Source organism: Pinus tabuliformis, chromosome J (genome assembly GCF_031772625.1).
Source record: "Pinus tabuliformis cultivar Carrire ecotype Pingquan chromosome J, CPIR1, whole genome shotgun sequence".
Taxonomy (NCBI): domain Eukaryota; kingdom Viridiplantae; phylum Streptophyta; class Pinopsida; order Pinales; family Pinaceae; genus Pinus; species Pinus tabuliformis.
The window spans coordinates 383,439,239-383,461,474 of NC_142295.1; the positions used below are offsets into that span (position 1 = coordinate 383,439,239).

Here is a 22,236-nt window from a genome sequence, read left to right on the forward strand (position 1 = left end):
TATTGTTATAATGCTCCACAACCTTTTTCATGCATTTTTTCCATTAAAATCTAATGGACATGCTAGAAAGTAGAAGTCATCCATGTAAAGAGCAGTTATCGTTGCACGAACTGAAACCCATATTGCTTTCTCGGAGGTTTGCATGTAAGCAATTTCATTAAACATCTTTCGTGGTAGGGCATGTTTTGAAGCAACACCATAGTTTCTACTCAAACATGGAGAAGAAGAGCTATAACCTATTTCACGGAACCATGCATGTAGTTGACGAGTTTCTTCAACTTGTGGATTTATGATGAGAGTGCTCGTTGATATCGTCCCTATTGTGGTGCAATTAAATTCAGATACATGACCTCCTTTGATTGCAAGGATTGGTGGGTTGTCAAAAGAGTATTATTCAGCAAAGTTTTGTCCTATAGAGTCACAATGGTCTCTCCATAATGTTACATCAATGCTAAAACCTGACTTGTCTTTTAATATGAGTGTTTTCATTAATGTTTCACTTCCGTCTTTTCATCGAATTGTTGATGCAGGTGAGGTGGAGTTAACAACACCAATCACATCCACATTCGTATTTGGACTTTCATTTTTTATTTCAGCAATAGTTTTGAAGTGAAAGTCTGGTAAGGAAACGTAGGATCATCTATGGGACATGGGTTGACAGTGGAAGCAACAAACAAGTAAATTTCCCATTTGTTCTTGAGGTGATTGTAGTTTGGGTTTGCTTCTTTGACTGTGCCATTTGAAACAATGTATAGCTGGCCAACTTGAACAAGACTGTAAAGAGATTCGGCCAATTCAGAAAATGCAGAAAGGTGGATCTCTTCATTATCACGATTGATAAGGTCAAATCCAAAAACTTTTCCTGAGCCTCGTACATTGTTGTAAGTCTTCAATGTTGTTTTTGCAGATGCTCTACCTTGGATTGACCAATACTTTTGGTAAGGATTGAGCGCCTTGAATGCAATAGTTGTAATTTTCACCGTAATTAGTGGAGTAACTACAGAGGGAGAGGTATCTTCCACTGATGAAGAGCTATACTGGGATGTACCTGCCTTTTCATGTATTAGTGTTGATGAATCCTTGGTCAATGCTATTGTACGAATTACAACTTCAAGCTCAACCACTTGGATGGACCTTATGTAAACACATGAGAAATGAATTAATGAAGGATTGATTTTTTTTTTTTCTTGTAATGCAGGAAGAGTATAGAAGACAAAAAATTAAAAAGGGTAAATTCAAATGTTGGGCCTTACGAGGAGTTTTGAAGCACCATGAAAGCTGCTTTTTTAAGCAGAATTATTAAGCCAATTTGGATGTCTTCAGATGCAACTTGTGGGCTATATGTTGATGGTAGCAAAGTCTTGTGTTGATGTGTTCCATCAGATAGAGTAGTGCAGAAGTGTGAGGATGTTGTTTTTAATGATGTAACAGAACCAATATCGATTATCTGGAGTAGTGGTTGAATCTCAGTGGAACCATTCAACAGCAAAGGTATGGCATTTGTAGTCAAGGCTGGCTCCATAATATTAACAGAGGGATTCTTTTTACGTGATAGTAGTACCTGTAATTCATCAAATCACCACAACACAAAAGTCTAGTAAAGAGAGATGTGATGAGAATGCGGAAACTAATCTAGCAAGGCTAACTTTCGATGGTGAAACAATAATAAGGGCAGAAGGTATGAGAGTGAATTGTCATTCACACCACTATTAAAGATGAGATTACCTTGTAAGTGTTGTCAGTTAAGGTTAGCTTAGGTACAAGTACTAGTTCATCAAAAGTTCCATGTGATATTAATTTGAACTCATCTATTTTTTCAATAGTAACATCTATTGCTTCCATCAATTCTGAGAAGATTTCAAATGTTTGTATATAGCTCCCATCAAGTATGTCTAACACCTCAATGAACTCTATTTGTGTTGCAGTAATCAATTTCCATTTAATTATACCAGACAGTTTTGGCAAACTCCAACACTTGATACCACTTAATATGGCAAAATAATCCCCTAACTAGTACCATTCAGGGGCCATACAAAATCTCGGGGGAGTCTTCTAAAATGGTGGTTTCTTTGTCATAGCAAGCTCATCTTCCTACGGAGATAATGGACAAATAAGAGACTATTTGCTGACGCTGATTACAGAAGGGAAATTTATATCTCTAGTCCCATTTCATCCCAACTGGGAAACTTTACAAATCAAGAAAACATCTCATTGGCGGTGAAAAGTCACTCAAATACCATGCTTGGGGAGGCTCCACCTAGTGGTGTTGTCTATGTGGATGCTAGCCTTTCACATTGGCTAAAACCTATAGAACCTAGCCTTCTTGCAACAAGAAATTAGCACATGAGCGAGCTCTGCCTGAGCACAGTCAATGGGTATTAGCTCCTTCTAGGACAAACGAATTACTACAAGAGATATATATTATCCACATAAGTTTCTAATCGCAGCGAACTGCTTCAGTGAAAATATCCCTGGATGTGGACCTCATCAGGAAAGTAACTGAACTTATCATAATTGTTCTTCTAGGTTGTGGATCAGTACAAATAGTTCAGACTCCAGAGAGGCCAGGGTAAATTAATTATTGTATTGTGCATTAATTATTCTTCTTTTGGTTATATGTGTTCAGCTCGATCTTGCTCGATCTTTTAAGCTTCCACAAATTGTGCGTAGAAGTAGGTTATAGTATTTTGCTTTGGTTATATTGCATTATCAGGTTAATCTACAGGCAGATTTTCTACATAGGTCTCAAAGCGAGATTTGTAAAGAATTTGCAGAATTTATGAATGGTATCAGAGCTAAGTTTATAGGAGCTGTGAACAGTATACTGAGAAGAGAATTCGAAGTTTGAAGTTCGGGGTTGTAGGTGCAAATCGAATTCTTATCATACTTCAAGGTTGGCAAATGGTGCTATCGATTGAGACTCGAGTATGCCTTGGAAGATAGCTCGAATTACAGATCATGGAAAGATAGAATGGAGGCTATATTAGAAGACAATGGCTTGAAGGAATTCATTGATCAAGAAATCCAAAAGCCAACTTCAACTAATGCACAAGAGTTGGCTGAGTGGAAGAATTGTGTGGCAAAGGCGAGACGGATCATCCTTGAGGGAATTCGAGACCATTTTGTCTTGAGTCTCCATGGGAAGGATACTCCATTTTCAATGTGGAAGACAATGAAGGACCTCTACCAGAACAGTAGCAACCAGAGGAAATTGGCACTCAAGGATAAGTTTCAAATAATCAAGATGGAGAAGGGCGATACTATTTCCACATATCACCACCTGCAGAGATGAGCTTAGCAGTGTGGGAATAACTATTGTCAATGATGATATGGTGAGCCTTGCTCTCCTTGGCCTTCCAAAGACTGGAATAACTACCAGGACTCTATGAATGAAAGAGAGTAACTGCCGGATTGGGAACGACTGTGGTCGGATCTGATGTAGGAGGAGATTAGGAGGAGCACACGAGATGGTTCTTCATCCAAGGATGATGATGAAGAAAATCTGGCCTTAGCAAGTAAGGCAAGGAAACGAAAGGGGAAGGCTTCCCATTCCAAATCGAATTCTTCTGATGGAGGGAAGAAGGGTGAGAAGTCTAAAGTGAGATGCCTTAATTGTCACAAGATGGGACATTATGTGACTAATTTTCCATCGAAGAAGTCCAAGAAGGAATCCTTAGAAGGATCGGAAGGTGAGGCATTGGCCTCTCATTTCGAAATGTACTTTACCCTCATCGCATGCATGGTGTCATTGATGACGGGTTGTGTCTGGTATCTTGACAGTGCAGCCTCATTCCACATGACAGGTGATAAAAGTTTATTCAGTGCCTTGGAGGAGAAAGACCTCAAGATGCGCATAGATATGGGTGATGATGGAAGGTATAGTGTTTTAGGAGTGGGCACAGTTTCTTTTTAGACGGAGCATGGAGCTCCTTTCACCTTAACAGAGGTGAAGTATGTACCTGGAATGAAGAAGAACTTCGTATCGATCGTGGTAATGGAAGACTGTGGTTATGATGTGTTTTTTAGTAAGGGAAAGGTTTTCCTTAGACACATCACCATGAGAGAGGTGAAACAGATTAGTTCACGAGTCAAGAACTTGTATGCTCTTGAGGTTCAAGATGCATGCAAAGCCTTGAGGAGCAAGGAAAATGTTAAAGATTGGGTGTTTGAGAGGGAGAGTAAATTACCTATCAACATGCAGTCCCAGAAGAAGTCTCAGACAATTGTGGAGGAGCCACAATTGGAGAAGTAGAGAGGAGACCGAGTGAAGACATCCACTCAAGCAGAGTCTTCCAGAGATGGATGAAAGCGCACAAGAGAAGTTGACAGATTGTTGAAGGATGCGAGAGAGAATGTGGGAGCACCATCTTCTCAGCGCAAACAGAGGAGGTCACCTGAGAGGTACACTGGATACATGGCCCTTGTTGGGGCGGTGTGAAGTGATAGTCCCAAGAAGGCTGAAATTGGGTAGGGTCTATTGAGAGGTTTTATCTCATGGATCGTACCTTGCTATGGGAGCCCAAAGTACATAGTAGCGGGACGAATCAGTGCGATTGATGCAGTCAGAGATCAAAGTGACAGATGCTAGAGTAGTCAGATACTGAAGAGCGTAGAGAAGGATTGACAACAGTGCAGAAAGGCAGAGTAGGCAGAAACGCAAAGTTTTCAATTGACAGAGGCAATAATAGTCAAAGACTTTGATGACAGATGCATCATACTGATTCAGATTGGATGTTTTTTTTGTTTTTAGAGTTGCTGGAGCAACAACACTAGAGAGAAGTGTTGCATGCATAACATTCCAAAGGTTCACGATCGGGATCGAGTTGAATTCCTTTCTTGTTGAGAAGGAGTGTTGAAAATAGCAACAAGAAATGATAAAAATAGAATCAAGAATATTCCAATTTTAATTTGTCCTTGAATTAAAATTGTGAATTAAAAAACAAATTTAGTCTCACCAGCTGCTTGGAAATAATTAATTAATTCATTATGGATTAATTAGTTGGAGAAATTCAAGTTAGAAGTCTTTCTGAAGTCATGCAAGAGTTATCCCTTAAATTAAGGAGACAGGATTGAGTTATATTTGAGTTGTAATTAGTTAACTTAGTTTACTGAGTTAAGTCGATTTAAATTAGTTCCAAACTGTTTGAGGAACTAATGGTGAGTTATCAGTCAGTTGATGCATGCATGCACTCAACTAGCGTACTCCAGTTAACTGAAAATTCTCTCATCAGAAACTCATGCATGTCTATTTTGAGAAAGACCTAGTGGATATTAAAGTCAAGGACAATGTACTATTAGTTGCATGTGTTTTCCTATAAAGAAAACTCATGCATGCAGAAGGAATCATTCCTTGAGGATTGCGCAGTTCATACAGGGTGTGAGACCAATGTGTGAGATCAGTTTTCCACTTGGTTGGAGAAGATCATCCTCGAGGAACAATGCAAGGAAATAAGAGCTTGGAGGGCAGAAGAGAAAGCTGGAGAGAAGCCATGATTTCTTGTGAGCATTTGTGAGGATTGTACTGAGAGTTGGATAGCTGTGAGAGCTAAGGCCTTGTATAATCTCTATGTATTTCCACCTTATTTGATAATACAAATAGTGGGGTTTTTAGCTGAGGCTTTTCCCAAAGTATTTTCATGTGTCTTGTGCATTGATTATTCTTCTTCTGGTTATACGTGTTCAACTCAATCTTGCTCGATCTTTTAAGCTTCCACAAATTGTGAGTAGAAGTAGGTTATAGTATTTTAATTTGGTTATATTGCATTATCAGGTTAATCTACAGGAATATTTTCTACATAGGTCTCATAGCGAGATCTGTAGAGAATTTGTAGAATTTCTAAATGGTATCAGAGCTAAGTTTATCAGAGTTGTGAACAATATATTGAGAAGAGAATTCGAAGTTTGAAGTTCGGGGTTGCAAGTGCAAATTGAATTCTTATCATACTTCAAGATTGGCCAATGGCGTTCTATGGCTTGAAACTCCAGTATGCCTTGGAAGGTAGCTCGAATTACATAGCATGGAAAGATAGAATGGAGGCTATATTAGAAGACAATGGCTTGAAGGAATTCATTAATCAAGAAATCCAAAAGCCAGCTTCAACTAATGCACAAGAGTTGGCTGAGTGGAAGAAGTGTGTGGCGAAGGCAAGACAGATCATCCTTGAGGGAGTTCGAGACCATATTGTCTCGAGTCTCCATGGGAAGGATACTCCATTTTCAATGTGGAAGACATTGAAGGACCTCTACCAGAACAGTAGTGACCAGAGGAAATTGGCGCTCAAGGATAAGCTTCAAAGAATCAAGATGGAGAAGGGCAATACTATTTCCACATATCTGAACAAGCTCACCACCTGCAGAGATGAGCTTAGCAGTGTGGGAATAACTACTGCCGATGATGATATGGTGAGCCTCACTCTCCTTGGCCTTCCAAAGAGCTGGAATAGCTACCAAGACTCTGTGAATGGAAGGGAGAAACTGTCGGATTGGGAACGACTGTGGTCGAATCTGATGCAGGAGGAGATCAGGAGGAGCACATGAGATGGTTCTTCATTCAAGGATGATGATGAAGAAAATCTGGCCTTAGCAAGTAAGGCAAGGAAACGGAAGGGGAAGGCTTCCCATTCCAAATCAAATTCTTCTGATGGAGGGAAGAAGGGTGAGAAGTCTAAAGTGAGATGCTTTAATTGTCACGAGATGGGAAATTATGTGACTAATTGCCCATCGAAGAAGTACAAGAAGGGATCCTCAGAAGGATCGGAAGGTGAGTCATTGGCCTCTCAATTTGAAATGGACTTCACCCTCATTACATGCATGGTGTCATTGATGATGGGTTGTGTTTGGTATCTTGATAGTGCAGCCTCATTCCACATGACAGGCGATAAAAGTTTATTCAGTTCCTTGGAGGAGAAAGACCTCAAGATGCACAAAGAGATGGGTGATGACGGAAGGTATGGTGTTTCAGGAGTGGGCACGGTTGCTTTTCAGAGGGAGCATGGAGCTCCTATCACCTTGACAGATGTGAAGTATGTGCCTGGACTGAAGAAGAACTTGGTATCAGTCGCGGTATTAGAAGACTGTGGCTATGATGTGTTTTTTAGTAAGGGAAAGGTTTTCCTTAGACACATCACCACAAGACAGGTGAAACAGATCGGTTCACGAGTTAAGAACCTGTATGCTCTTGAGGTTCAAGATGCATGCAAAGCCTTCAGGAGCAAGGCAAATGTTAGAGACTTGGTGGTTGAGAGGGAGAGTAAATTACCTCTCAACATGCAGTCCCAGAAGAAGTCTCAGACAATTGTGGAGGAGCCATAATTGGAGAAGCAGAGAGGAGGTCGAGTGAAGACATCCACTCAAGCAGAGTCTTCCAGAGATGGACGGAAGCGCACAAGAGAAGCTGATAGATTGTTGAAGGATGCGAGAGAGAGTGTGGGAGCACCATCTTCTCAGCACAGACAGAGGAGGTCACTTGAGAGGTACACTGGATACATGGGGCGATGTGAAGTGATAGTCCCAAGAAGGCTGAAATTGGGTAGGGTCCATTGAGAGGTTTTATCTCATGGATCGTACCTTGCTACAGGAGCCCAAAGTACATAGTAGTGGGAGGAATCAATGGGATTGGTGCAGTGAGAGATCAAAGTGACAGAAGCTAGAGTAGTCATATACTGAAGTGCATAGAGAAGGATTGACAACAGTGCAGAAAGGCAGATTCAGTAGAAGCGCAAAGTTTTCAGTTGACAAAGGCAATAACAATCAGAGACTTTGATGATAGATGCATCTTACTGATTCAGGTTGGATGTTTTTTTTTGTTTCTAGAATTGTTAGAGCAACAACACTAGAAAGAAGTGTTGCATGCATAACATTCCAAAGGTTCACGATCGGGATCGAGTTGAATTCCTTTCTTGTTGAGAGGGAGTGTTGAAAATAGCAACAAGAAATGATAAAAATAGAATCAAGAAGATTCCAATTTTAATTTGTCCTTGAATTAAAATTTTGAATTAAAAATCGAATTTAGTCTCACCAGCTACTTGGAAATAATTAATTAATTAATTATGGATTAATTAGTTGGAGAAATTCAAGTTAGAAGTCTTTCTGAAGTCATGCAAGAGTTATCTCTTAAATTAAGGAGATAAGATTGAGTTATATTTGAGTTATAATTAGTTAACTCAGTTTACTGAGTGAAGTCTAGTTAAATTAGTTCCAACTGTTTGGGAAACTAATGGTGAGTTATCAGTGAGTTGATGCATGCATGCACTCAAATAGTGTACTCCAGTTAATTGAAGATTCTCTCATCAAAAACTCATGCATGTCTATTCTGAGAAAGACCCAGCTGAGATTAAAGTCAAGGAAAATGTACTATTAGTTGCATGTGTTTTCCTATAAAGAAAACTCATGCATGCAGAAGGAATCATTCCTTGAGGATTGCGCAGTTCATACAGGGTGTTAGATCAGTGTGTGAGATCAATTTTCCACTTCGTTGGAGAAGATCATCCCAGAGGAACAGTGCAAGGAAATAAGAGCTTGGAGGGCAGAGGAGAAGGCTGGAGAGAAGCTAGGATTTCCTGTGAGCATCAGTGAGGATTGTACTGAGAGCTGGCTAGCTACGAGAGCTAAGGCTTTGTATAATCTCTATGTATTTCCACCTTGTATGATAATACAGGTAGTGGGGTTTTTAGCTCAGGCTTTCCCCAAAGTATTTTCATGTGTATTGTGCATTGATTATTATTCTTCTGGTTATATGTGTTCAGCGCGATCTTACTCGATCTTTTAAGCTTCCACAAATTGTGAGTAGAAGTAGGTTATAGTATTTTGCTTTGGTTATATTGCATTATCGGGTTAATCTACAAGCAGATTTTCTACATAGGTCTCACAGCGAGATTTGTAGAGAATTTGTAGAATTTCTACACGCTCATATACTTAATGTCAATTGCAACAAAAAGTAATACATTGACCAAACATAAATGTTCATGGAAAATTTAATTAAAATGAAACAATGATATACTGACCAAACATAAATGTTCATGGAAAATTTAATTAAAATGAAACAATAATATACTGACCAAACATGAATGAAAAATTTACTGCAAGAACTTGAGGTTGGAAGGGTTGATGAACAAATAGACCAGGAGAAACGAAAGCGGAATAAGCCTCAACATTAAGCCATCAAGAAATTGTTCAACAAGAATCAATTGTTTGATTACTTTAAACACCATAATTATTTGTTTTCTCTTAACTAAATCAGTTGTTTGATTACTTTAAACACCATAAATATTAGTTTTTTTTATGCCTAAAAATCTTCAATCTTCTAACATTCCATCCAATGATCTAACCCATATTGTAAAACATCTCTTGATTCAAAACTATTAATAAACATCTTTAAATCACATCTTGATTCAAAACCATTAATAAACATCTTTAAAGTATTTTCAATATAATATAATTTAAAGTTAATATAAATTTATTAACTAATAATAAATATAAATGATATTGATATTATCATTTTTATCCTATTTTATTATAGAAATAACATTTGAAAAAATAAAAACTTATTTTTCTAATAAGTTATATTTAACATAAAGATAATATCAACAATGTTCTCACCAAAAAAAATGAGCAAACTACAATGCATTAATGAAAAGACATCTAGAGGTAAAAACCATTGGTTTAAAAAATGGAAAGTATTTTACTTTAAGAATAATTTAGAGAAATATCTACTTTTAAATACATTAAAGAACAAGTAATAATTGGAAATATGTTGAAGTTATTCAATATTTGATATACAATTTATTTATATATTGTTTATAATTGCCAATAAAAATATGTTTTATATTTATATGTCTTTTATCTCACAAAATATATTTTATATTTATTTAAATTATTTCTTTAATATACTAAAATATTGTATAATATATAATTATTAAATTTTAATAAAATATAATTTTTTTGAAAAAAATTAAAAAAATATCTTATAATAATAAATTCATAATAAATATTAAATAAGAAAATTGAAAACAACCTGACAAAATTTTTAACCGTTCAAAGCAATATCTACCGATCACAACAATGCAAAAAAAAAAGTATATGAATTTAACTAAAATCCAACTACATACCTCACAAATCACAAATGGAGAAATGTTTACACAAAAATAAAAATTAAATTAAAATCCAGCTACGCGCGGACGTGGATATATTTAGAAATCCCCAAATTTAGCGAAGGTACTAAACTACGAATTTTGCCAAACATTCAGTTAAAGATTAGATGGTTGTATTGGAAACTCACAGAGCGTTTCAATATCCAGCGAAGAATAGAAGTTTTCAGGTTCTAACGGTCCCGCCGAAAAACTATCGGTGATTTCAACGTTCAAAGTTCAGTGCCGATGCTGCCCATAGATTCCAAAAGCGGTATTGTGTGTGAATATCCAAAATCTTGGATAGCCATCTCTCTCTGAATTCTCTGATCCCTTTTTCTCCGGGCATCATTTATAAAAACCAGCGGCTGAAAAACGTCAGGTTTTGTGTTTTCCCCTGCTTTAAATAATTCACTATAATCTACAACTATGAAATACTCAACCTGAAAAATAAACATGGGAAAATTTTAAGTAGTCAATTTTGAAATCTAAATCTCATTGTTAAATGAAAAACAACCAACATCGCTTTGTGGAGTGTCCTTTTTTACAAGCTAAAACCCCATTTTTAGATTTTCGTTCTACATTTCCTCCTCATTTGTATTGTATAGTAAAACTGAATCAGATCCCAAAAAAATAAAAATTCCAAAATTCAATCATTAGTGTGTCAAAGGACGCAAAAAAAACTACTTTTGCTTTCCTCGGATATAAATAACCCTTCCGAATTCTTCTATTCTTCTCAAGGCTCTGGCTGCCATTCGCACTTGCAACAATGGCCTCTTCAAATGCAATTGCTTCAGTATAAGTCTCCAACGTATGTTGAAGTTCAATCTTGAACATTTCTAATCTACTCTTAGTCTCAGGGTGCATGCATGAAACATTTTGCCATTCAATGTCTTTAATGTCTGACCACTGCATTTTTTCTCATTAGGCATCCTAGATAGAAGCTAGTTTCGCTTACCCTTGATATAACTCGGCCTTCAAAATCCCTTTTGTTGTTCCCAAACTTCTGGTTGCCATTCGCATTTGAAACAATTGCCTCTTCAAATGCAATTGCTTCCTTGTTTGTCTCTATATGAAGTTCAGTTTTCAGCGTTTCTAATTTTTTTCTTGATATGAGGGTGCAAGCAGGAAACCATTTTCCATTCAGTTTAGGAACAGATTTGTCTTTTAACATTTAGTTCTAGTTTGTATTAGAACTAAAAATGAATCAGGTCCGAAAAATATGAACCTAAAAATTTAGTCTTTTTTGTGTGACTGGAGATTCTTTCTCACCAGGCTTACTGAAAAGACGCTGGTTTTGTTCTCAGGGTTCTGGCCACCATTCTCATTTGCTCACCTGGGTAATAAACAGGCCTTCAAAAATCTCTTTCCTTGTTCTCAGGGTTCCATCTCAGCGGTTACAACATCAATGCTAGCCAGTGTAATTATCAGGTGGTTTCCACTGCAGACCAGATACAATAAAAATCTCTTTCGTTGTTCTCAAGGTTCCATCTCAGCAGCTACAACATCAATGCTTGCCAATGTAATTATCAGGTGGTTTCCACTCCAAACCAGATACAATAAATAAAGTTATCTAAAGTAACTCTGATATACAGGCCTTCAAAATCCCTTTCGTTGTTCTCAGGGTTCCATCTCAGCAGCGACAACATCAATGCTGACCAGCGTAATTGTCAGGTGGTTTCCAATGCAAACCAGATACAAAATAAGCTATTTAAAGTAGAATGCAATGCTATAAAACTCAAAATCCTTAAATCTCGCTGTATTTTGGAGGTAAAAAATCTTCAAACGTCTATAATATATTTTAAAACGGCAAGTGGTTTCCGAGTTCAAACCAGATACACATTAAAATTATTTGGAAAAAAACGATCATACAAAATTCAAAACCTTGAAATTTAGCTGTTTATAGCAATAAAAGAGGGGACCATTGGTTTACTAATACAGATTAAAATTACTTAAAAAAATAGCGATCATACAAAACTCAAAACCTTGGAATTTCCCTGTTTATAGCAATAAAAGAGGGGACCATAGGTACCCTCTAATCCATTAAACCCTGCGCTCTGATGTTGAATCAAAAGTTTTCACTTGTAGAACCCTCTGTTTCAATTAAAGACTCAACCTCTGCTGTAGTAAAACCCTCTGCCTCAATTAAAGATTGAAGGTCTGTTGTAGTCGAGAGAAAGCCACGGAAACCCATTAAACCCTGCGCTCTAGCATTGAATCAAAAGTTTTCTCTTGTAGAACCCCCTGTCTCAATTAAAGACTCAACCTCTGCTGTAGTAAAACCCTCTGCCTCAATTAAAGGTTGAAGGTCTGTTGTAGTCGAGAGAAAGCCACGGAAACGTAGGAAAAAGCCTGCAAATGGCCATGAAGAACCTATGAGCTTCGTGCAGTGGTCCTAATGTGTCGAAAATGGACAAAGCTTTTCTGCTCGGTGATGTCGATGCTTATATCAAAGATCTTTGTTAAAGCAACAGGGTTTGGAGTATCGTAACAAACTAATACCTGTAAAAAAAATCAATCCAATGGTCTGAATTATTTTAATCGTCTAACATTCCAATCAACAGTTCACGAAAGCACAGGTGCCCTGGGAAGGGAGTTAATCTCGGAGGAAACGCGTTAAGACATAATTAGGTGGAAGGATTTAGTTTTTATAAATTTTTTGGTCCAATCTTGAGCACTAAGCATGATTGCTTAAATTTAGAAAAACAAATTTTCAAAAGAGAAAGTTACGATTCAACCAAATTTCAAAAGAAGAAGTGATGATTCAGAGTGATCTCAAGTATGTGCAGGTTCTTTAGAGTGGCTCGGTTGAAACATCTCATTGAAGACATGTAGTTCTGAACAATATGAGAATTTGGAAGTGATTATGCTAACCAGAAATTCAATTCATGAGAGTAGCGCTATAACTGGAGAGGTTTCTTTGTTCAAAGAAGTCGCCTTATTTGATTTATTTAGAGGGTTTTGATTAGCTGTAGCTCTAGGTTGCCTATGAAGCAGACATGCATGATTTATTCCCTTCCAAGAGTATGCTATGAAAGATGCTGTTTGATGAGGTCGATCCGGTTGAAAGCCACAAAAGGAGGGGTTTGCAGTTGGATGTTAGAGTTACCCTCTTTATGGGGTTTATTATGAACAACCAACAGTTTTCTTTTGTTACCAGAAGTTCATTGGAACCGCAATTTGAGACAGATGACAACGAACAGGAATGCGAGAAAATTATAATTTTTTATTTTTTTAAGTTCCGGAAATTGAACTTCCAATCACTTATATATATAAAGGCTTGACAACATACATTTTGCCAATTATACTACTAGCCAGTAACAAATTATTTTGTTAATATAAATGAAACCAAATAATTAAATGGTTTTTATATTTACCAAGTAATTATCTGGTAACAAAAGTTGGAACTATTCTACCTGTTGGAATTCAGAGGCACAGCAAGTTAATTAAACACACAGCAAACATATCAAGCACATAACACAGTTTTAACGTGGTTCACCCAACCAATCTGGGCTACGTCCACCAAACATAGGCATCAGGTGTTTATTATTAAAATCAGGAGATTACATCAAGAAATCCTCACACTCTCATAGCAAATCATCCGAATGACTGCATGTTATATAGCATAGACAATCTAACAGCCTCATAACTCCCTCACATCAAATATAGGAGGCATTAACTCCCTCCCAACAACCTGGAGCTAATCTAGGAACTGAATCCCTATTGTTGTCATCCTTCAGAGATTTTTGCCTATTTGACTAAAACAGAAAATCTCAACAATCTCCACCTTGACAACAATTCGCCTGATGCCCTGTTATTATTATTTTATCTTTTCTGCAAGCCAAGAGAAGCCAAACACCAGCGTAGCTTCTCCAACAAAACTGGTTTCGTGAACATGTCTGCACAGTTCTCCTTTGTATGCACCTTTTCAAGAGAAACTCCCCTTTCAGTGATAACCTGTCTTACAAAATGATATTTGATTGGAATATGCTTTGACTTACTATGATAGGCCGGATTCTCAGCCAAATGTATTGCACTTTGACTGTCACAAAGTAACCTGATGTTATCCTGTAACCTACCAAACTCACCAAGCAAACCTTTCAACCAAACCGCCTCTTTGCAAGCATGCGAAGCAGCAATGTATTCTGCTTCAGTAGTGGACAAAGCAACAATATTTTGTAGCTTTGACATCCAGCTTATAGCTCCACCTGCAAGAGTAAAGACGTACCCTGAAGTTGATCTTCTCTTATCCAAATCACCTGCAAAATCGGAATCAACATATCCACAAACAAATTCACTACTCTTATTGTAAGAAATACAATAACTACTTGTGCCTCTCAAGTACCGAAGCACCCATTTTACTGCTGACCAGTGCTCTTTACCCGAATTTGCCATGTACCTGCTGACAACCCCAACTGCATGAGAAATATCTGGTCGCGTACACACCATCGCATACATCAAACATCCTACTACATTGGCATAAGGAATTCGAGACATATAATCCTTTTCTTCATCGGTATTAGGACATAAACTCGAAGAAAGCTTAAAATGGGAAGCTAAAGGGATCGACACAGGCTTCACATTGTTCATACCAAACCTCAAAAGTATTTTCTCAACATACTTCTGTTGTGATAGCCAGAGCTTACCATTACTCCTGTCTCTGAAAATCTCCATGCCCAAAATCTGTCTTGCGGCTCCTAGATCTTTCATATCAAACGTCCTTGCCATCTGAGTCTTCAACCTGTTGATTTCTTCAATGCTTTTGCTTGCTAAAAGCATATCATCAACATACAACACTAAGATAATGAACATGCCATTATTTAACTGCTTAAAATAAACACAATGATCATATTCACTTCTTACATATTTCTGACTCAACATGAAAGAATCAAACTTCTTATACCACTGCCGAGGCGACTGCTTCAGGCCATATAATGACTTCTTGAGCCTGCAGACAAATTTCGCATTGCGATGCTGAACAAACCCTTCCTGTTGTTCCATATATATTTCCTCAACTAAATCACCATGTAGAAATGCAGTCTTAACATCTAACTGCTGCAATTCCAAATCAAACAAAGCCACTAATGCTAACACAATTCTAATTGAAACAATTTTAACCACTGGTGAAAATATCTCATGAAAGTCTATGCCAGCTTTCTGAGAAAACCCTTTTGCAACCAGCCGAGCTTTGTACCTGTCTTCCGTATCATGCACACCCCGTTTCAGCTTGAAGACCCACTTGCATCCCACAGTGTTCCTGCCTTTGGGAAGTTCAACCAGATCCCATGTACCATTCTTACCTAAGGCCATCATTTCTTCCTTCATGGCTGCTTTCCATTTGTCACTATCTGAACCTTCTACAGCTTCCTGATAACACAAAGGTTCATCATCATTAGCGATCAAAACAACTGAATCATCATACCTTCTCGGACGGCGTTTGATCCTTGTAGATCTCCTTAAAAATGTTTCTGGTGCTTCCACAACTGGCTGTCTATCAACTGTAGGAATTTCTTCATGATCGCCATCTGAGACCTGTTCATGTCCTCCATCTGAACCCTGTTCATAATCTGATTCTGAAACCTGTTCATGACTAGAATCTGAACTATGGTCGTTATGACTATCATTAGAAATGCTGTCAAACTGAATATGCTGGAAATCAGATACATCATCCTGTTTCAATCTTCTATCTACATCTAACTGTACAAGAGAGGATTCATTAAACTTTACATCTCTGTTGATGATGATTTTGTGGGTAGTAGGATCCCACAATCTATATCCCTTCGTTCCATCACCATACCCAACAAAGATATACCTTTTAGACTTTGGATCTAATTTAGTTCGCTGATGTTTAGGCACTAGAGCATATGCATCGCAACCAAACACTCTGAGTTTAGAATAGTCACAAGGGTGTCCTGTCCATACCTCTTGCGGAACCTTGCAGTCTATTGCCGTTGATGGAGATTGATTTATCACATAACAAGCGGTTGCCACTGCTTCCGTCCACAACTCCTTCGGCAACCCGGCGTTACTCAGCATACACCTTGCTCTCTCTAGAAGAGTCCTGTTCATGCGTTCAGCAACTCCATTCTGCTGAGGAGTATAAACCGTGGTCTTATGTCTCTCGATCCCTGCATCCTTGCAATAGCTGTCAAACTCCTTGGAGGAAAACTCACCACCATTGTCAGTTCTTAAACATTTTATTGTTCTACCAGTGCTGTTTTCTACCAATGCTCTAAACTGCTTGAAAACTGTAAAAACATCAGACTTCTTTTTCAACATGAAGACCCAAACTTTCCGAGAAAAGTCATCAATGAATGATACAAAATAAGATGAACCACCATATGAAGCTGTAGGAGCTGGACCCCACACATCTGAATGGATATAATCAAGTATGCCTTTACTAGTATGTTTTCCTGTTTTAAACTTTTGTTTACTTTGTTTACCAAACAGACAATGTTTACAGAAATCCAATTTTCCAGATCTTAGATTAGGAAGTAACTTTCGGTCAGCCAAAATTTTCAATCCTCTTTCACTCATATGCCCTAATCTTTGATGCCATAAGTGAATGGAACTACTGTCATGTTCAGACACAGACACATGATCTGACCCAGTTCTACCTTCTAACTGAAATAGATTTCCTACTTTCTTGGCCTTCATCACTAGTAAAATACCTTTATAGATTTTCATAACTCCACCTTGAATTACAGTTTTATATCCATTTGAATCAAGTGCTCCTAATGAAATCAAATTTTTCCTTAAATCTGGTACATGCTTCACATCAGTTAATATTTTGGTTGTGCCATCAAACATTTGTAGTTGTATGCTTCCAATCCCAACAATATTACATGTTACATCATTACCCATGTACACAACACCATCATCAATTGATCTATATGTTTTAAACCAATCTTTATGTATACACATGTGGTTAGATGCCCCGGAATCTAACAACCAATGTTGATCATGTTTTGAAACATTAACTGACAATACCTCATCACTCATACCTGAACCAGATACTGAACCTGTATCCGTGGTGTTGGCTTCCTTCTTTTCTGTCGAAGAGCCTTCTTTAGCAGCCTGCTTTCGCTTCCAGCAATCCTTTTTCAGATGTCCAGCCTTGCCACAATGCCAGCACTTCACCTTGGGCTTCTTTCCTTTGGATTTTGAGCGAGAGTCACTATGCTTTCCCCCGGAGTGTCTCTCTCGTGAGCGACCTCTGGCCATCATTACCTCTGATGTAGAGGTGTCTGCATTCGACCTTTTCCTCGTTTCCTCAACCAACAAGGCTCCAACAACATCGTCAAATTCAAGAATTTCTGATGTACTAAAACTTATGGAAGTAACAAAGTGATCCCAGGATTCGGGCAATGAACATAATAAAGTTATCGCCTTATCCTCTGAATCAAATTTCACATCTAGACTGTTTAATTGCACCAACAAGGTATTAAAAACATTCAGGTGATCAGCAATTGAGGTACCTTCTTTCATCCGCAAACTGTAAAGCTGCCGTTTCAGGAGAATTCGATTTGTCAAAGATTTCGTCATATAGAGCTTCTCAAGCTTCGACCACAAGCCTGCGGCAGATTTCTCTGACACAATGTTGAACAGAACATCGTCCGCGAGACATAACCGAATTGCACTCAGAGCTCTATCGTCCATCTCATCCCATTCATCCTCCGTCATGGAAGGAGGCCTTTTGTTTTTCCCCAACAGTGCTTTCGCCACACCTTGTTGAACCAGCAGATCGTGCATCTTCACCTTCCAGATCTCAAAATTATTCTTGCCATTAAATTTCTCAATTTCAAAACGGGCACTTTGAGTTTTCGCCATATGATATCAGCAAAAAACACAGTAATCTCCAAATATCCAACCAGCAATTTAAAAAATAAAATTGCCTATGCCTTTGTTAAAGAAAAAACTGCCTATGCCCTTAAAAAAATTTTCTGCCTATGTCTTTCTGCCTTTCTGCCTTTGCCTTTAAAACAAAAAAACTGCCCTTTGGAACTATTTCAACACATTCACTAAAAAAATTTAGCCAATCCAAAAGGAAAATCAAAAAACTCGGGCATCCTCGGATATATTTGCAAAAAATTCACTGCTCAACATTTTGCGTTCCCATCCATTATGTTTATGGCTTTCTCTGCCAACGAAACTCAAAAAAAAAAAAAAGAGTCACTGTTTTGTTTTAAAACAAAAAATGGAATAACCGGCACTGCGTTTTTATTTTTATTTTTATAACTGCACTGTTCCATGTAAAAACTTGAACGCTGCCATTCCTTACGACAGAGACTCTTCAAAACAAAACTGCTCTTTAAATATTCCCACTGCGTTTTAAATATGAATCTATGCCGTGTTTGAATATACATCAACGCAGGTTATCACAAATCCTTTGCAATATCCATCGCCATTTTCAAAATACATATTCACGCTGTTGTGAAAATAAATACCCATGCTGTTTTTAAAAAAAAAACAATCATATATCCACACGGTTTTGAAACAACGTATATCCATGCTTCACACGGTTTTGAAACAACATATATCCATGCTTTTCCAAGACATTTTAGTTCCAACGTAATTGAATCTCTACCCAATTTACAAAGATATATGCCCACGCAGTTTTTAAAAGGAATACATACCCACGCTGATGGATATCCGCACCGATGGGAATATGTACCAACGCCGTTTGATACACAAAACCATCTCCACGCCGGTTTTTTAAATTGCTTTCCACGCAGGTGTCAATGCACATCAACGAATACGCTGGGTTTTATGAATACGCTGTGGCAGCAAAGCAATCCAGCGTTTTACGGTTCGGCAGCATCAAGAAGTAATGTGCTTTATCAATGCACCGCCAGCGCTAACAGAGCAGCACCGCCTTCATCGATCAGCGCACCAGGTAATGCCGCACAGCTCCCTCACTGCTCCAGCATAGCCAGCGCTCCACCTCCAAACCAACTCCGTGCTCTGCCGCTTCTCCAACGAGCTCTGATACCAATTGTTGGAATTCAGAGGCACAACAAGTTAATTAAACACACAGCAAACATATCAAGCACATAACACAGTTTTAACGTGGTTCACCCAACCAATCTGGGCTACGTCCACCAAACATAGGCATCAGGTGTTTATTATTAAAATCAGGAGATTACATCAAGAAATCCTCACACTCTCATAGCAAATCATCCGAATGACTGCCTGTTATATAGCATAGACAATCTAACAGCCTCATAACTCCCTCGCATCAAATATAGGAGGCATTAACTCCCTCCCAACAACCTGGAGCTAATCTAGGAACTGAATCCCTATTGTTGTCATCCTTCAGAGATTTTTGCCTATTTGACTAAAACAGAAAATCTCAACACTACCGAGCTGCAAACTTGTCCGTTAAATTCATCTTAATGTCTCCACTCTCCTGGAGAGTGTCACGAAACCTCTGATACCATGTCATCACCACTAACCTATCAAGAATATGAAAACAAACCACAAATTGAAAGCAAATATCCACAACAAACTTGGCAACATCTCTCTTTATCATACCCAATAAGCCATCACTTTACTATTACAAATAAAACATAATAAAACTACCGATTCGGTGCCTGTACCTGTACTATTTTTACAACCATGAAACAATCTCAACGATCAGCATTACATAAGCGCTAGACACTGCTGCTTTCGCTAGACTACGCTGTGCTACTGTACTATTTTGACAAGGATTAATCAATCTCAACGCTCGTCATAACTTAAACAATCGAAACTGCTCTTTTTTCTGTGTTCTTTGTAACACAGCACTGCCATCTTCAGCAGAGGTTTTCATTCAATTGTTGGCACAACTGATCAAGAATTCCACCTCCCCTTTTGCAGTTTGGAACAGTTACGAACATTAAGCAGGCAGCTTCCGACACCAAGAAACATCAAAGCAGGCAGCTTCCGACACCAAGAAACATCAATCACCTCCAAAGATATCAACGTTTCAAGGCACGAAAGCTTCTATACTTGTTCACACCCGCGGACATTTAACTCTGGAAGTTTTTTTCCCAACTGCAAAACTCCCCTAATTGTCTCAATTCTTTACAAGAGTACAAGGTCAGATGTTGGCAAATAAGCTGCTTTGTTTCCCTATGGTCTTTGGAATGTGTCAAAGGGAAGTCCATATATTTTATTCTGGCAGTTGTTGAGGCACCTGCAAATGCAAATATTTAGCTTTCAGGTACAGGTAGATATATATATGAAATGGAATGAAAATATGAAGCAAGATACTTCTGTTTTCAGTGGAAAAAAACGCTTTTTCTTTATATGAATAAAAAAGATAGTACATGAAGCAAGATACCTTTGTCTACCATAAATTCATGCTGCCACAATGGTTGTAATTTCCTCCCAATCACTTGTAACACTGAATTTCTCCACATGAATCCGGGAATACAAGGGATTAGAAGATGTGGTAACCCCAGTCTTCGGTTGCAACAAGATGTCAGTTCCTCATATCTCAAAATTGGGAAACAGTGAATAGATGCGTCAGACAGACACCGAGGACCTGATCCCTTATCTTTCCTATTATAATATCTTAGAACGAATCCCTTTGCATATCAGATATGTAGGTAATGACCTCCGCGAACTTAGCTTATTACCTATTCATTGAAGAAAAATATACAGATTTATCATTTTGCCCTTCAACAAAAGTCTTGAGAAGTGTACAGATCTATCACTCTTCATTATCTACTAATTCAAGGAGGAAAAATATACACCAGGCAGATCTATCACGCTTGGAATAACCAAACTTGAAATATTCATTTTAAATAGAAGACAAAGTTTGAAATGATTGAAGCACTTACACAAGACGATAGCTCCAAGAAAATTTCAATCTGTGTTGGTCGTCTGCTGCAAACGACTACAGAGCATACATTTGTCCTCTGCAATATTTCTCCCAAGATCTTTGTCGTGGATTGGCATCTGTATTCTAAATTTGGAAACCTTATATTTCTGTACCTTATTTTTTTTTACTGAAAAAACAAACAGTATACAGAGAGATTCATAGATTCACTTACCAGTAATGTGTAATTTTTCCATCACAAAATTTGATAACCCGATGCTGGATGTTTGAACATCGGCTTCTACCCTAGAAGCAATGTGTTTTATCCCTCCACCATTTCTAAAGAACTCGCAATCCATTATCTATCACATGATTAAAGATAAGAGGGTGAAATGTTCTTGACCTCCGGACCACCGATGATTGATAAACACATCGTACTAAGCGATGCAAAATGCCTAAAGATAACATGTTCTTGACATCCAGACCACGTGGTGTGTCAAAAAGTCGTAACAGGGACTGAGTAGGAGGCCGAAGAAGTAAAGAGGGAAAAAGCTTTGTTATTGTGATGGAGATCGGTTGCCATGGATGAACAGAAAGATGAAGCATAGACAGACATGCAAATGCAAAGAGGATGAAGCCGAGGCAGGTAAAGATCTACATAAAAAGATAAATGAAGCTAAGCTCAACATACATATGATCGCTGATTAGCTGGAACTGGACGCAGCAATCTTGACCTACGCCTTGAACCGGAGACATCCCACCACATAAAGATTCTTAGGTTTGGTTGCGAGTAGACACGTGTTTAGTGCTCGACAGCTTGTGAATTGTGATGTGGTCCTTTCTGAACCAATAGTGCTGAGCATGACTCCGTGAACGCCACCTACTAGTTTTGCTTTTGCAATTAATATTCTTACCACAGTAATCCATTGAATGACCCAACTACCAACATGGTTCGTTGGGAGCATATGGCCATGAAAGCAATTTACTTGGTGTTAACATTTGTGAAAGTAATCTACTTGGTATCAACATTTGTAAAAGTAATCTCCTGTACGAATCCGGCGAAAAAGTTCCGCTCCACTAGGCCTACAGCCTACCAGCCACTGCTCAAAAAAGAGTCAACTCCCTCTCGTTAAAAAAGACTTACATAGTTGAGAATTAGCGTCATCGATACAGCCCATTGGATGTAGATTACAAATTTAAAAAGCATTCATAATCCTTGATGATCATGAAGCACGCCAAAAGAGGTAGCAATAGAGTAATCAATGCTTTGGAAAGAAGGTTGAGAAGTCCCAAATATAAATCTATTGT

At 38.1% G+C, this 22,236-nt stretch overlaps 1 protein-coding gene across 5 annotated transcripts in view; it reads right to left on the reverse strand.

Moving 5' to 3' along the window:
* The window catches only part of LOC149227378 (uncharacterized), an 81,960-nt gene extending 60,055 nt beyond the window's left edge, over window positions 1-21,905 (reverse strand). Inside the window, exons 1-5 of one of the 5 annotated variants that reach the window (XR_016247788.1) lie at window positions 21,620-21,770; window positions 21,164-21,290; window positions 20,951-21,068; window positions 20,449-20,746; window positions 19,620-20,301 (exon numbers count right to left, since the gene is read on the reverse strand). Coding sequence is in view for 3 of the 5 variants with exons in the window: in XM_089377769.1 (XP_089233895.1) it covers window positions 20,735-20,746; window positions 20,951-21,075; window positions 21,164-21,290; window positions 21,620-21,694 (339 nt within the window). In the remaining 2 variants the exon portion in view is untranslated. Of the gene's footprint in view, window positions 1-19,619; window positions 20,302-20,448; window positions 20,747-20,950; window positions 21,076-21,163; window positions 21,600-21,619 lie in introns of those variants that run through there. The other 4 variants (XM_089377769.1, XR_016247787.1, XM_089377771.1 and 1 more) reach the window with 4 other exon arrangements.
* Between the last annotated feature and the right edge of the window lie 331 nt (window positions 21,906-22,236).